Consider the following 16,181-nt stretch of genomic DNA (forward strand, 5'->3'; position numbering starts at 1 on the left):
AGCAGCTGCCTTCCACTGCTCAAGACCTTAGACTCTTTTTACAGAGACCACGAGGGGATCACTGGAAACCAGAAGGCTACTTGCAAGGTGGAAGTTGAGGAAACTTTATTTCAGAGGGAGACAGATTCCTAGGCAGCCCTCCAAGTAATGTGAAAACCAAAACTAGGAGTCTCCTCAAGAAACTTAAGACATTATTCAGGGAGGATTCATATAAGGTAAAGAAAATGACTGGGCAGGACATGCCTTGAACCAGTTCATTCCCTACACATGGAACTATAGCAGCCTCTACTGGCAGTTCATAGGTATCACCGGGGAAGGAAGGAACAAGGATCTGAAAGTAGGGAGAGAAGGCAGCTTAGGTCTGGGAAGAACTAACTTTCCAGTAATTCAGACTGAACACAAATGAAGGACCAACCCTTGCTTGGTAGGCAGAAGCCTGAGTCTTTCCACTATACTGGGGAAAAGATTCGGCTTGACTGGCATCAGGACACACGACAGGATGGCTAGGTGTCCATGGAGGTGGGTGTCCAAACGTGCACACATGTGAGCATGAGTACGTCCTGAGCCACCGGAGCACTGCACCAGGGTCTGCAGCTTTAGAAAGAGGTCAAAGTACCTGTATTTTTAATAATTTCTTGACATGGTAAAAGAATTTTACATTACGATCCAAGGGTGGTAGGGTGAGGAGGGGCGGCAGCGGAACAATCCAACAAACAGAAAGGGAAACTGAGGAACACATGGTGGGAGGAGGAAAGGGTTTCAGCTGGAAGGGATCTGGAGGGTGGGCAGGGGCACTGCCCAACTAAAATGCAATTGGTTTGTTACTGAGTACTATTCGTGGGAAGACAGCACCCTGACTCCTTCTCTACAGAATATTGGGAGTAAAAAAAGCCAGGTGGAAATATTATTGGGGGTTGGAAGACAGAGACAGGAAGAATAAAAGTCAGAAACAGACACTGAGAGTCACGGGCAGGCTGACTGCAGATATCAACTCTCCAGCAGTGGTGGAATAAAAGAGCTGGGGCCTGATGGGGATTAACACAAAAGCTGTTAACAGTTAAGTGGTATCTCTGGAAGATTCAAGAGACAGGAGGCAACTCTTCTATAGTTTTCACTTGCCTAGCGCATTTCCACATACACAAACATGTATATGCATGTGTGTGTGCACACACACACATACACATCAATGACTGCTTTCCATGGAGGCCCAACACTATATATATAAGAGAGTATTTCCTGAAAGGAAAGCCCAACATGAGCAGCAGCATCTGGACCTCACACTTGCAGACACCTTCACCACAGCTGACAACTGCGTGGGAAAAGGCAACCAGGAGTCAAGAGGACCAGCTTTTGCAATAATGACAAAAAGGGCTGAGTCAGAGAGGGACAGGCCTTCTCCTAGTCCTCTGCTTCTCATCTCTGTTCTCCACCAACTCACCCTGGGTACCAACAGGCTACAGTATCAGGAGGGAGGACAGGCCCAAGATGTTTGTCTGGGTAGATGACAACTAAGACAACCATCACCTCCTGAAAGGTATGTGACAGGGATCATGGAAAGAGAGGGTATGTTAGGTAATGGAGTAGGAGGGTGTGTGTGCATGTCTGTATGGGTGTATACATGCATACACATACGTGCATGTGAAAACCCCCATTATAAAAACATCTGAAGGAGCTTGGGAATTGACTGAAGGCCTAAGGTGTTTCTCGTCATGATCAAGATTCAAGGTGGGATGTACACAGATGTGAAGCCCTAAGTCATCACCAGGGCAACTTGGGAGGATCCAATGCCCATAGAGGAAAGACAGTAACCTCATGTGAGGAAGAGTTGGTCCCCCCTGCCGCCACCGCAGTTCCTCAAAAACACCTGGCACTTTTCCTCCAATTCCCTCAGCTTTTAACCAACTAATCATCAAAAGGAAGAAAACATAAAGCCCAAGACACAGGAGGGAGAGGAGAGTGGAAACACAAGTATTTTTGTGCCAACATCCTGCACACACAAACCTGGAGTTCTCCAGAAATTAGGACAGGTTGGGTGTGGGGTATTAGGGAAGGAAATAGAAGAGTTCCTGAGGCCTGAAAAAAGAGGTAAACACATCACAGAACTAGATGAGAGCTTCATTAGACTCTAACTAAAAACAGAGAGGTGCGATTACTATTTCCAGCCAGTTTCCCCATCACGATAGTCATGTAACAAACCAAGGCAATGTCGGTCTTGAGCCAGACTCACAAAGTCCCCTGGCCCTGGCCCTGGCCTCAGTACAGAGTCTCTGCATTGCTGCTCCGGGGCCGTTTGATCTTCTCGATATTTTTCAGGATCATGTCATGTAGAGTGACCTGGGAGAAGAGGAATCAGGGGAATCACACATCTGTACAGCCTTACCTCACCAAGAAAATGAGAGACCGCCCCACACAAATCCCCAAGCAATCATTTGCATACAGTAAGTCCTTAATGTCATCAATAAGTTCTTAGCAACTTTGACTTTAAGCAAATCAAAGTACAGCAGGCAAACAAACCAAGTACAGAAAGTCCCCAAATAACATGGTTTCAAATAACGTCACTTTGTTCAATGTCATTTTGTTACAATGCAAATGAAAAAAAATCTTGGTTTTGATATACATCATTTTTAAAGTCTCAGTTTCTAAGAACCTGTGGACAATGTTAAGTGAGGACTTACTGTAATTCTAATCTCACTTGAGCCTGCATTCAGGGTGGCAGCACCACCTCTCTTACACTACAACTGGGTGTAAATGGGTATTTCCAAGGCCCCAGTGTCTAATAACAACATGTATTGTGCCCTAAACATAGAGAGAATTGCACCAAGTCCTTTAATGTGTTATCTCACTTACTTAAAAAAACAAAACAAAACAAAACAATTTTGTGCAGTAGGTACTCTTCAGTCCCCGCCCCCACCCCTTTTTTAAAATCGGAGTTACAGTATTGTTGCCCAGGCTGGAGTGCAGTGGTGCGATCTTGGTTCACTGCAACCTCTGCCTCCTGGGTTCAAGCGATTCTCCTGCCTCAGTCTCTGGAGTAGCTAGGATTACAGGCGTCTGCCACCACGCCTGGCTAATTTTTCTGTATTTTTAGTAGAGACAGGGTTTCACCATGTTGGCCAGGCTGGTCTTGAACTCCTAACCTTGTGATCCGCCCACATCGGCCTCCCAAAGTGCTGAGATTACAGGTGTGAGCCACCGTGCCTGGCCTCTTCAGTCCCATTTTAAAGAAGAAATTGAAGTTTGAGCTTGCACAATTTGCTCCAGGTCACACAATACAGGTAGACCTGGTTGCAAACCTAAGTCTGTCTGACTCTGACACCCACATCTTAACCATACTATATTGCACAACCCTCCACTCAGGTAGAAGGAAGCGAGATACCCTGCTAGATGACTTCATGGTTCTCAACATGGAGTTGATGAACAGAATTTGGTCTACTCATTTTACCTCAGACCCTCATCTTTGCCCTTCAGAGAATTTCAATATTCTCAACTAAGAGAAACCACAGCAACTATGGACAAGGATTGAGGTTACTCACATATTGATTCCTCAGCTCTGATATGATGAGCCTAAGGCTGATATATTCTTTCTCATCGATCTCTGTCACGGTGCGGCGATAGTCCTCCTGCAAGGAGGGTAGAGGCAAAAGCTAGTCCCCGAGGCCCAGCTGCTCCCAGACAGCCCCTTTCCAGTAGTAGTCACTCTTCACTATGCTGCCACCTCTACCCTCAGGCCACAAACCCCTTACTTACCACATGGGGATATTTAGCTATTTTAGAAACCAATTTGGCTCTTGTAATATAATATCTGGAAGGAGAGAGAAGAGGAGGAAGCTGCAGGAGACCCTTGATGATGCCCACCACCTCATCAGCCCCCAGTGCCTGGGCCAAGCCCAAGCAGCCCTACCTAGAAATCTGGTCCAGATAAGATGCAGCTTCACTCTCAACAGTTCTTAGTTCTGCAACTGTTTCCTCCTAAAACAAACAAACAAACAAACAACAGGTGCATCAAAAGCCATGTCATCCACAGCAGCCCCAGAGAAGATAAGGCAGGAGAGATGAGAGTATCTCTCCCAAACCTCTCTTCCTAGTTCATGATGCAGGTATATTACCTGAATGGACACCCCAAAGTTGTTTCCATCTTCTATCCTGGGAATCAGGAGCTGTACCCACATTTTGACCTGGATGCCAAAAAATATATGAGGACCTTTGCCTGAAGGCTGAAGCCATGAAGTACACAATTCAGACTGCTGGGGCCAGATGTCAGGAACAGAGAAGTCAAAATACCTAGTCTGGCCAGGCATGGTGGCTCACGCTGGTAATCCCAACAAATTGGGAGGCCAAGGCAGGTGGATCACCTGAGGTCAAGAGTTTGAGACTAGCTTGGCCCACCATGGTAAAACCCTGTCTCTACTAAAAATACAGAAATTAGTTGGGTGTGTTGGCAGGTGCCTGTAATCTCAGTTACTCGGGAGGCTGAGGCGGGAGAATCCCTTGAACCCAGAAGGCAGAGGTTGCAGTGAGCCAAGATGGCAACACTGTACTCCAACCTGGGTGACGGAGCAAGACTCCATCTCAAAACACACACACACACACACACACACACACACACACACACACCCCCACACCAACTGTTTTTTGTACTTCAAGTGGGGTACTTGGGGCTGGCCCATAGGTCACTAGCCTGTGCCTCACCGTGTTACATTTTTCAATCAGCAGCCGGATCTCAGGTTTCACTTTCTCAATAATGTCCACCAGCTGCTGGTTGCTTTTCAGCATCCCATTGGGCATGACAAACACCTTGGTTCCTGGCAGAGATATGAAGGTCAAACGATCAGGGAAGAGGAAAGGACACAGCATCCCCTACTTTTCTCTCATTTTCCCTATACCTATCACATGCTATGACCTCTGCCTTCCATTTGTCACAATCCTACCATGACACCACTATTAGAATCAACGAGAATGCATGGAACAAAAGAACAACAGATGAGCATCTAAAATATGACAAAAGCCTTAAACTCTCTGTTTATTGGAAAACCAGGTTTAGAGCACTAAATAATTAGCAGGTTTGGAGGAGCTGGGAATGCTACTTCCGGGAAATAAGATTAGATCTTGCTTCCTGGTCAGGAGAACACCAGATCCATCTTGCTTCTCAGGGCTGCAAGTCAGGGGTGGGGTGAGGGGAGAGGAGGTAAGGGTGGCTCTTACCTTGGAAGGCTTCTTCACACTCATCCAACCTTCGCTTCTTATAAGTGGGCTACGGATACAAAGAGGCAGGGATAAGCCTGCTTTTGACACCCACATCTCCATCACAAGATACCCTTCAAACAAGTTTAATCCCTTCCTCAGCCTCATAGTTTGTGTTATTAATTGCTGTACAATTTCCTAAGTACATATAAAGCTTTAAGAAAAGGTTCTTGGAGGCTGGGCGCAGTGGCTCATACGTGTAATTCCAGCTCCTTGGGAGGCCCAGGTGGGTGGATGACCTGAAGTAAGGAGATCGAGACCAGCCTGGTCAACATGGCGAAATCCCATCTCTACTAAAAATACAAAAAATTAGCTGGGCGTGGTGGCAGGCGCCTATAATCCCAGCTACTTGGGAGGCTGAGGCAGGAGAATCGCTTGAACCTGGGAGGCGGAGGTTGCAGTGAGCTGAGATCACACCACTGCCCTCCAGCCTGGGTGACAAGAGCAAAACTCTTCTCAAAAAAAAAAAAGAAAGAAAAAGAAGATTCTTGGGCTGGGCGCCGTGGCTCATGCCAGTAATCCCAGCACTTTGGGAGGCCGAGGCATGCGGATTGCTTGAGACAAGCCTAGGCAATGTAGGGAAACCCCATCTCCACAAAAAATACAAAAACTAGCTGGACATGATGGCATATGTGCCTGCAGTCCCAGCTACCTGAGAGGCTGAGGTAGGAGGATGGCTTGAGCCCAAGACTTTGAGGCTGCAATGAGCCAAGACTGTGCCACTGCACTCCAGCCTAGGTGACAGAGCGAGTCTCTGTTCCCCCTCTAAAAAAGAAAGAAAATGTTCTTGCCACAAAGCAAATTATGCTCTAGTTGGGAAGACCTATCTTTCCAGAAACACAATATATTAAGTATTATAAAGAATAGGAAAAAAGAACCAATCAAAGCAGGGAAGATAATTAAGGGAATATGTACAAATCTGCTGGTTCTACAAAGGAGCACATTATTCAGTCAACAGACATGTATTTAGCAACTGCCATAGACCAGGATCAACGCTAGGTGCTGGGAATACAAAGATTAAAATAGTTCCTTCCAGCTGGACCATGGTGGTTCATGCCTGTAATGGCAGCACTTTGGGAGGCCAAGGTGGGCGGATCACTTGAGGTCAGAAGTTCGAGACCAGTCTGGCCAACATGGTGAAACCCTGTCACCACTAAAAATAAAAAAATTAGCCAGGCGTGTTGGTGTATACCTGTAATCCCACCTACGCAGGAGGCTGAGGCGGGAGATCACTTGAACCTGGGAGGCAGAGGTTGCAGTAGGTCAAGATCGTACCACTGCACTCTAGCCTAGGCAAGAGTCAGACTCTGTCTCAAAAAAAAAAAAAAAGGAAGATAGATCCTGTCTTCCAGATATACAAGTTCCATTACTGAGGTAGTACTACAGACAATAATATAGTATCATCAGTGTTCTAACAGCATGTAGACACATGACCGATAAGAACTAGGTGTTAAAAATGCAGAGCAAAGACTGTGATTGCAGTTATACAGCAAGAACAACTTTGTATCCCATAATACTACTCAGGACATAGAAAAAAGGTAAGTAAAGTCTTCTTCAGAGCCATGGGAAAATCCAGGTAACCTGATGAAGCCAGTTTTATTTGAAACTCACTCTAACACTGAGTAGCATTAGCATATTAACTTCAAGTCATAAATGAAACTCAGGGTCTAAAGGGAATATACTAGAGGCCCCATGCAGTGGGTCACGCCTGTAGTCCCAACTCTGGGAGGCCGAGTTGGGTTGATTGCTTGAGCTTAGGACTTGAGACCAGCCTGGGCATTATGGTGAAACCCCGTCTCTTCAAAAAATACAAAAATCAGCTGGGCATGGTGGCACACTCCTGTAGTCCCAGCTATTTGGGGGGCTGAGGAGAGAAAATAGCTTGAGTCCGGGAGGTCAAGGCTGCAGTAAGCAGTGCTTGAGCTGCCACACTCCAGCCCGGGCCAAAAAAAAAAAAAAAAAAAAGTGACACTCTTTCTCAAAAATAAATAAATAAATAAGAAATAAAAAGAGTGCACTAGAGTCATGGTGTCTGATAACAGAGTCCTAGTTCCCAGGTCCAAATCCCACTGTTCCCTCTGTACATGTTAAACTGACAAAGAAAGAGAGGACAGAGGACCTACTGCTCAAGAACACAAAGACAAACACAGGACACTTACAAACATAGGACACTTACACCATCCAGTCCATCATGGCTATTGGTGAGAAGAATGGGGTCAGGGACTGGGAGATTCATGTCAGAGTGGATCTGAGTTAGGTCATGGATGTTTAAGATTGGTTCCTGAAAGACACCCACCCCAAAACATTAATCTTTTCAAGTTGAACAAAGAAGTATTTGATTTGAAGGGCAAGAAATGAAAGTGCTTTTACAGTTTAAAAAAATAAAAAGAAGAATCAACACACAATTTGTCCCACTTGACAGTAAAACCAGGGCCAAAAAAATTGGGGAATTTGAGGAAAGAAAAGGGTCTCTCACCTTCAGAAAACTATCAAGTTCTAATAACTTCTTTGGGAAAAAATTTGCCACCAAGTCTTCTGCCTAAAGAGGTGGGAAAATACAGCTGGATTAGTATCTGTGGGAAGGTCTCTCTCTATATAGGTATCTCCTCTTTGGGGAACTCTCAATTAACCAACACCCATTTTTCTATTTATTTCACTCACCTCACTTGTGATCCGCTCCCTGAAAGAATCAACCTAAAATTAACAAAGAGAGCAACTGAGTACCTGGTGACAGAGGTAAGGGCAGGATAGAGAATCCCAAATCCAACTGTCTTTCCCTCACCTTGTAACTGTAATAGGAAGCTGAGAGGCCCCCAGACTGCAAATACTTTATTTTTTTGAGGACCCATTTTTCCATCTCAGGAGAAGGACGCAGGGCTTGAGGGCAGCACCTGCTTGTCTCCTCTCCTCTCCCTCCCTGTGTCTGAAGCTGTCTGAATTTCATAAGCAGACAAAAGACAGGTAGTTAGGGGAGATGTGAGCTCACAAACGTGCCAACCCCCACCCAGACCTGGCCTATGATACGAGGCAGAGCAGCCACCAAGGGCAGGGGCAGTGCCCAGGTACATTGCTGGGCTGGGCGATTTCCAGCTGTCACCGGCCTAAAGCCCTGAGTCCAACACGTGTCCGCGGAGGTGTCCCCCGCACTCTTCATCATCAGACGCGGTACAGAAAGCCATCCTATATTTTCTTCTCCCGCGAAGCCGACCCCGGGAGCTGGGGGCTGGGCTGAGCCGAGCGGAAGCTCAGAGCTGGTATCCCCAGGGAGACAAAGACGCCATGGGGAGTAGGAAGCCGTTCAGACTGCTGGGGGATCAAAGCTAGGGGCAAAAGGGCCGGACCGGTGCCGCTACCTTGAGCTTCACTTCCTGATCCACCTTCAGCAACGAGGCCATGGCCGGGCCGGGCCGTGTCCGATCCGCTGGACACCGGAGGCGCTGTGGACTCCGGGGAGGGGGCAAGAGGTACCTGCGGAATCTCGGCTGACCTCGGGACCCGGCCGCCCTCGCTGGCTCACTCACTGCTCGCTCGTTCCCTCCCTCCGTGCCGTCCGCCCGCCCGCCGGCAGCCTGCTGCCTGGTCGCACTCTCGCTCGCCCTCCCGGCTTTCGCCGCTCACGCCGGAAATCGCGTCACATCCAATCGCCGAGACTTCTGCGAGGTTGTGCACGTGCCCTGCGCAGCCGCGATGAGAGTCGGCTTTGGACGCTCCGGGCTGGGTTCACAGGGTCCGGGGCAAGAGTCGGATAGGGGTGAAGTGAAAGGGTGAGCGGTGGGCAATGGTGCACTGAGAATTGAGCCTCCGAGAGACTCGGAAACGGTGTGACCCTCTGTTGGCCCGGAACTCGCTTTCACCGAATGGCATTTCTCAGCCGCTGCAGTCCCGAGGACAACGCCGTCGCGCCCCAGTGACGTAGGCTCGGGGAAGTCGGGGACCCGGGTACTGGGTTCTCGGGGTGTAGTCCCTGATTCCCGCCGCCTCCGCCGAGCCTCAAGTGTTTAGGCTAGAGCGGAAAAAACAAGTGCCGTTGTATCCAGCTTTCCTGGTACATATCTCTTGCACTGATTCTCGTAAGCTTCCAGACCTCAAAGATACTATCTAATGGGCACATTGACGGCCAGAGTAGGGTAGGGCTTGTCCAAGGCGTTTCCAGTGCATCCTGAGCCAGAACCCATATCTCCTAACTTCCATGGCAATGCTGTATCTATTTTTCTAATGGAAACTTGAGACTATACCTCTTCATTCACCCATTTATTCGACCTCTCGACATTGGATATTTAGTTCAATAAAATGGGCCAGGGCACTGTCTCAGAACCTAGAAATATGTGAGTCACATATGTAGGCTGGAATCTTCTAGCAGCTACGATTAAAAAGTAAAAGAAACAACTGAACATTTTAGTTATGTATTTAACCCAATTTATCCAAGTATTTCAACAAGTAATCAACATTTTAAAAATCCAGATCTTATGCATTCTTTTCTCATACCAAGTCTTCAAAAGCCAGTGCATATTTTATACGTAACTGCACATCACAATAAGGCAACACCACATTTCCTGTCAGTGGTCACTAGCTACATGTGGTTGGTGGCCTCTGTATTGAACAGCACAGCTCTGAGAAATCAAAGGCAAACAAGACTCAACGTGGCTGGTTCCATGGGGCATAATATTGGAAAAACACCAGAAAGTAAACTGACGAGGTAACTGCAAAATTTGATAAATGTTAGGAAACAAGTGGCAGACACGAAAAATACCAGAGATCTATTTTAGATAGAATGGCCAAGGAAGGCCTCTTTGAACAAGTGACAAGCTGTAATCTAAAGGATATAAAGAGGTTAGCATGGGAAGAGTGAGAAGAAACTTGAGAGGTTTAAGTGCAGCTCAGGTAAATGCCCTAGGGAAGGAAAGAGATTGTCTTATTGTCTTGAAGAGAAACACCAGTGCGCTGGGGGTGAGAAGGGTTGTTAGCAAACAATCTAGATTAAGTGCAAAAGAAGCTCATCAGATTTATATTTTGGGGTCGCTCTTGCTGTTGAACATTTATCCTAGTCTGCCCACTCTACTGTGCTATCCCCTGTCTTGACATGAGGTAAATACACAATTAAATGGGATGAAGCACAGAACATTGACTATGGCCTTTGGAATCAGAGACCTGGGCTTCAAATCCCACCTCAACTCCTCACTAACTGGAATCTTGAGCAAATTATTGAAATGCTGAGTCACAATTCCCTAATCTGTAAAATGGAATTTTAATAATTAGTAATAAATAATAGTATGTAATTTTGTAGTGGTGTGAATATTAGGAATAATATATGTAAAACAATTAGCACAGTGCTTAGATACAAAATAAATAGCCACTGTCAGATGAGTAAGTGATCTGTTAGTGCTTAGCATAAAGAGGTTACTCCTTAAATAACAGTAATTATGGCCAGGCACGGTGGCTCATGCCTGTTATCCCTGGACTTTAGGAGGCTGATGGGAGGCTGAGGCTGGTGGATCACCTGAAGTCAGGAGTTCGAGACCAACCTGGCCAACATGATGAAACCCCGTCTCTACTAAAAATACAAAAAATTAGCTGGGCATGGGGGCGGGTTCCTGTAATCCCAGGTGCGTGAGAGGCCTGAGGCAGGAGAATCACTTGAACCCAGGAGGTGGAGGTTGCAGTGAGCTGAAATTGCGCCACTGCACTCCAGCGTGGGCAACAAGAGCAAAACTCCATCTCAAAAAAAAAAAATTAGAGTAATTATCTTCATTCCTGCTTTCAAGCTCAAAGTCCTTTTCAACTTATACAAGGCTACATATAATATAGCCTTTACTATCCATCTTGCTCATAAACATCTAACAGTTTTCCCCCTTTTACCTCTGTTTTTTGTTAACACGTTTCCCTGGGAACTTTTGAGATCTGATTTGAAACTTAACTTTGGGAATTATTTCCCATGTTAACTACATCCTATTTTAAATATGCCACTATTCTGTATTTCTTTCAGAATTTATAACTTCAACTGGAAAACTTAATGTTTGTGCCTGTTAAAATATGCTTTGTTCTCAAATAATTATGTTTTGTCTCCTTCAAGTAGGTTATAAGACAGATACACATTCTTTATTTCCCTTCCCTCTCTCCATCCAAATGTTTTATATAATACTGTATTCATTCATTTGTTTATTCAGTGAACAACTGGAGAGTACCACTCCATTTAACAATAACTATTTATTTCTTGGCGCTTACAAGTCACATGTGATTACTGATGACTGGTCTAATTTTAAATTCATATCCAAAATTCTCAAATGAGTGCACAACACTGCCTGAGCTCATACTACGTGGCTCCTGACTCGTTTGCTCTCCCACCCTCCCAATGACTGTCATACTGTCTCATCTCCCTCAACCTCCAGTATTCCTTCTCTCCCACCTCCAATTTATGGTCTGAGCTCATTCTTTATTGAGAAGTAGAAGCAAATGAGAGCTTCCTCATCATCTCACCACCAAATCTGCCAATCTGCAAAATACTTTCTGCTTTTCCTCCTCTTTCATTGAAGGAAGCATGCCTCTTCCCACCTCTTCCTTTTGTGCTTTGGATTCCATCTCCTTTCACTTTCTTAATGTCTGTGCCCATGATTAGCCCCTCTTTTTCCTACATCACATTTATCCTCTGCTGGGTCATTTCCAGACATGACCCGTATCCCCTGTCTTGAGAAAAACCCTCCCCTAAACCCACGTTCCTCTGTAGCTATCACTCCCTTTCTGTGCATTCCTTCCTGGCAAGACCTCATGCCCCATTTACTCCATTCCACTCTAATCAGACTTCCCAACCCTACTTTTTCACTGATACAGTTTTTGTTAGGTTATCAGTGACTTCCATGCTGACAGCATCAGTGATCACCTCTCATCTTACTTGAACCTCTCAGTAGTACTCAACACATTAGCCACTCCCCTTCTTAAAATACACACAGCAACCTGTTCTGATCTTTGTAAAACCTCAACAGATATTTCCCCATTTCCTTTGCTGGGTCTTTCTCCTCTGCTCCACTTCTTTTTTTTTTTTTTTTTTGAGTCAGAGTCTTGCTCTGTTACCCAAGCTGGAGTACAGCAGCGCAGTCTCGGCCCACTGCAGTCTCCACCTCTTCCCAGGTTTAAGCAATTCTCCTGCCTCATGTGCCCAAGGAGCTGGGATTACAGGCGTGTGCTGCTGCGCCCAGCTAATTTTTATATTTTTAGTAGAGACGGGGTTTCACAATGTTGGTCAGGCTGTTCTCAAACACCTGACCTCGTGATCCACCCATCTCAGCTTCCCAAAGTGCAGGGATTATAGGCGTAAGCCACCGCATCCAGCCCTCTAACTCCACTTCTTAATGGTGGCATGCTCCAGGAGACTTATGTCCTTTATTCCCTGCTTACACTTTCTCTCTAAGAGGATCTATGCTTGTTCATAGCTTTAAATGTCATCTGTATGCTGATTTGAGAGCCCCAAATTAATATCTCCCATCCTGACATCTTCACTGAGTTCCAACCATCTATTTGATATTTCTGCTTAGAAACCTAATGAGCATATCAAACTTAACATGGCCAAACCAGAATTCTTGATTCTCCCACACACCTGCGATTTTCCTATTCTTTTCCATCTCAGTAACTGACATAACTGTCCACCTGGTTGTTCAGACCAAAAACCTAACAGTCAACCTTGATTCCTCTCTTTCCCTCATGTCTCCACATTCAACCCATCAGCAGGTCCTGTCAGCTTTCCCTGTGTGAGAGTGCTTTCCCCCATCTCTTCACTTGTTACCCTGGCCAAAGGCACACCACTGTCATCCTTTGCTGAGACTATTACAATGGGCTCCTGTCTGATCTTTCCACTCGTGCCACCCCCCACCAACTATCACATTCTGTTCTTCATTCAGCACCCAAAATCTATCATTCATTCATTGACTGTTGCCCAAGGTAGTCTCAAACTCCTGGGCTCAAGTGATCCACCTGCCTCAGCCTGCTCAGGAGCTAGGATTACAGGTGCACATCAGGTCAGCTTGAAATAATCTTTTAATATGTCAACCACAGGTATGGTAGTATCTACTCAAGCTGAATATATATCTATATCTATTGATCTATATTCATACATATGTATCGATGTAACTTGTCAGACCTGTGTTTCTGTCCCTATCTACGGAGCTAAATCTTGCCCATATTCTATTTCTAGATAGATAGATAGATATTCCAGAAACCTCACTGTAGAGACCTACCTAAGAGAAATGCATAAATATATTCACCAAAAGACATGAACAAGAATGTTCATAGCAACACTATTCACAATAGCCCCAACTGGAAACTACCCAGATACCTCTTAACAGCAAGAGAGATAACGATATTTTAATATAGTCACACAATGGAGTACTACAACACATTTAGAATGTATGAACTAAAACTACACGAGATGGGTGAATATCATGATGAGTGAAAGAAAACAGAAACAAGAGTACGTCATGTATGATTCCATTTACATGGAATTCAAAAAACAGTTAAAACTGAATCTAGGGTGTTAGAATTGAGGATATCGTTTGCCCTTAGGGTGGTTGTCAACTAGAAGGAGGCATGGGAGAGGGAGTTGGGTACTGTTTACACTGATGTGTTTATTTTGTAAAAGTTCATCGAGGCCGGGTGTGGTGGTTCATGCCTATAATCCCAACACTTTGGGAGGCTGAGGTGGGTGGATCATGAGATCAGGAGATGGAGACCCTCCTGGCTAACACGATGAAACCCTTCTACCAAAAATACAAAAAATTAGCCAGGTGTGGTAGCATGTGCCTGTAGTCCCAGCTCCTCAGGATGGTGAGGCAGGAGAATTGCTTGAACCTGGGAGGTGGAGGTTGCAGTGAGCCAAGATTGTGCCACTGCCCTCCAGCCTGGACAACAAAGCAAGACTCTACCAAAAAAAAAAATTCATTGGAAATACACTTATGATTTCTGTCCTTTCCCCTATATATTCTATCCATATTCTATCTCACGGTAAATAGTTTTTTGTTTTTTTTTTAAGTGAACCAGTCATGTCTCTTCCCTACTTATCACCCTCAATGGTTTCCAGACAACACAGGCCTTCCTGAATCCCCCAGTGGAAGTAGCTCCTCCTACCCTGCCCCAACTTATTCTCTATCACATCATCCTGTTACCTACTGTATTAGTTTTCTAGGGCTGCTGTACCAAAGTACCACAAAGTGTGTGGTTAGAACCAGAGAAATATATTGTCTCAGAGTTCTGGATGCTAGCAGTTCAACATTAAGGTGTCAGCGGAATGATGTTCCTTCTAAAGGAGTCAGAGAAGAATCTGTTCTAGACCTCTCTCCTGGCTTCTGATAGCCTCAGGTCTTCCTTGGCTTAGAGATGACCCTGTGTCTCTTTACATCATCTTCTGTCAGACGCAGTACATGTCTTTCTCTGTGTCCAGATTGCCCCTATTTATAAGGACACAGTCATATTGGTCTAGGGCTAGCATTAAAGATCTCATCTGCAACAATCCTATTTCCAAAAAAGGTCACATTCACAGGCACTCATGCCCCATTTACCCCAGTCCACTCTGATCTGACTTCCCAACTTCAACATCTTTTGGGGGACACAACTCAACCTGTAGAATCTGCCATTATTTGAAATTATTAACCAAGTTATTAACCAAACATTGATGACATGTTTATTGTCAAATTATCTCGTCTAGAATGTAAACTGTTAGAACAGCTTACCGATATATCCTCTCAGACCTAGAATAGGGATTGACACATAATAGATCCTCAATAAACATCTGTTGAATTGATGATTTAGGATATGTTGTTGATTATTCACAATCCCTCAAGCACTACATGCAATGACTATGTATACTTCCCAAGTGGGAGGGCACACACAGCATTTACAATGTGCCAGGCATTGCCCTCTGTTCATTGATCACGCTACACTTTATAATATATACTATTGTATACTATAATTCTCATTTTGTAAATGAGAAAACAACGCCCAGAACAGTTGAATACATAGCACAAGGTGACAATGAATACGTTGCACAATGGTTAATGTATGGTAAAGAGCGAGGCGGTCTCAACTTCCAAATCCTCAGTTGTAACGTTACCTCTCTAGAAGCCCCTTACTTCTCTATGCTTTTCTGAGATGGTGTTAGGGACAGCCAAACAGGAAGAAACGTAGGACTATGAAGCAGCCACACCATGACTAGGTAAGAATTCTCTGGGGATAATTCCAGTCACCACCCCACAGGGGCTTTCATGCTGAAAGAGCCAAGAGGAAGAAGAACTGTAAACACTATCTCTAGTCACAAAACCAGGAGAAAACCCAATTGGTTCCACATATCACATTCAATACCAACTATAAGAAGACCACATATGTTTAAAAGAAAAGAAAGACACTTCTGGAAGTGGGAATAACTTTCTAAGCAATATACGTCAAGAAAAATAAGCAAATTTGACTTGAAAATTTAGAACTGTTTGAACATATGGAAAAAATGTTAAAGCATACATGATAAATTACTAAAAATACTGAGAAAAGCGGGGCGCGATGGCTCATTCCTGTAATCCCAGCACTTTGGGAAGCTGAGGCTGGTGGATCGCCTGAGGTCAGGAGTTCGAGACCAGCCTGGCCAACATAGTGAAACCCCATCTCTACTAAAAATACAAAAAAATTAGCTGGGCATGGTGGTGGGCACTCTAGCCTGGGCAACAATAACAAAACCTCGTCTCAAAAAAAAAAATTGAGAAAAATACTAAGAATCCAATAGCTAAATAATCAAAGAAAGCAAACATAATTCATTAAAAAATAAGTATTGCTTGAGCCCAGGAGGCAGGGGTTCCAGTGAGCCAAGACTGCACCACTGCACTCCAGCCTGAGTGACAGAGTGAGACCCTGTCTCCCTCTCTTAAAAAAAAAAAAAAAAAAAAAAAAAAAAAAAAAAAAAAAAAAAAAAA

The 16,181-nt window shown here is 44.9% G+C and overlaps 1 protein-coding gene across 1 annotated transcript; it reads right to left on the reverse strand.

Annotated features, from left to right (window-relative positions):
- Window positions 1–88: 88 nt before the first annotated feature.
- On the reverse strand, window positions 89–9,251 carry PSME3 (proteasome activator subunit 3). The gene is made up of 11 exons (XM_032279576.1): window positions 8,595–9,251; window positions 7,903–7,935; window positions 7,718–7,780; window positions 7,418–7,522; window positions 5,203–5,251; window positions 4,690–4,802; window positions 4,107–4,175; window positions 3,902–3,969; window positions 3,748–3,802; window positions 3,534–3,620; window positions 89–2,334 (listed from the first exon to the last, which is right to left on the reverse strand). Exons 1-11 carry the CDS (start codon window positions 8,634–8,636, stop codon window positions 2,254–2,256), a joined length of 765 nt encoding a protein of 254 aa, XP_032135467.1. The 5' UTR covers window positions 8,637–9,251; the 3' UTR covers window positions 89–2,253.
- Window positions 9,252–16,181: the final 6,930 nt, after the last annotated feature.

Source organism: Sapajus apella, unplaced genomic scaffold (genome assembly GCF_009761245.1).
Source record: "Sapajus apella isolate SASKATOON/1434 unplaced genomic scaffold, GSC_monkey_1.0 scaffold12, whole genome shotgun sequence".
NCBI lineage: Eukaryota > Metazoa > Chordata > Mammalia > Primates > Cebidae > Sapajus > Sapajus apella.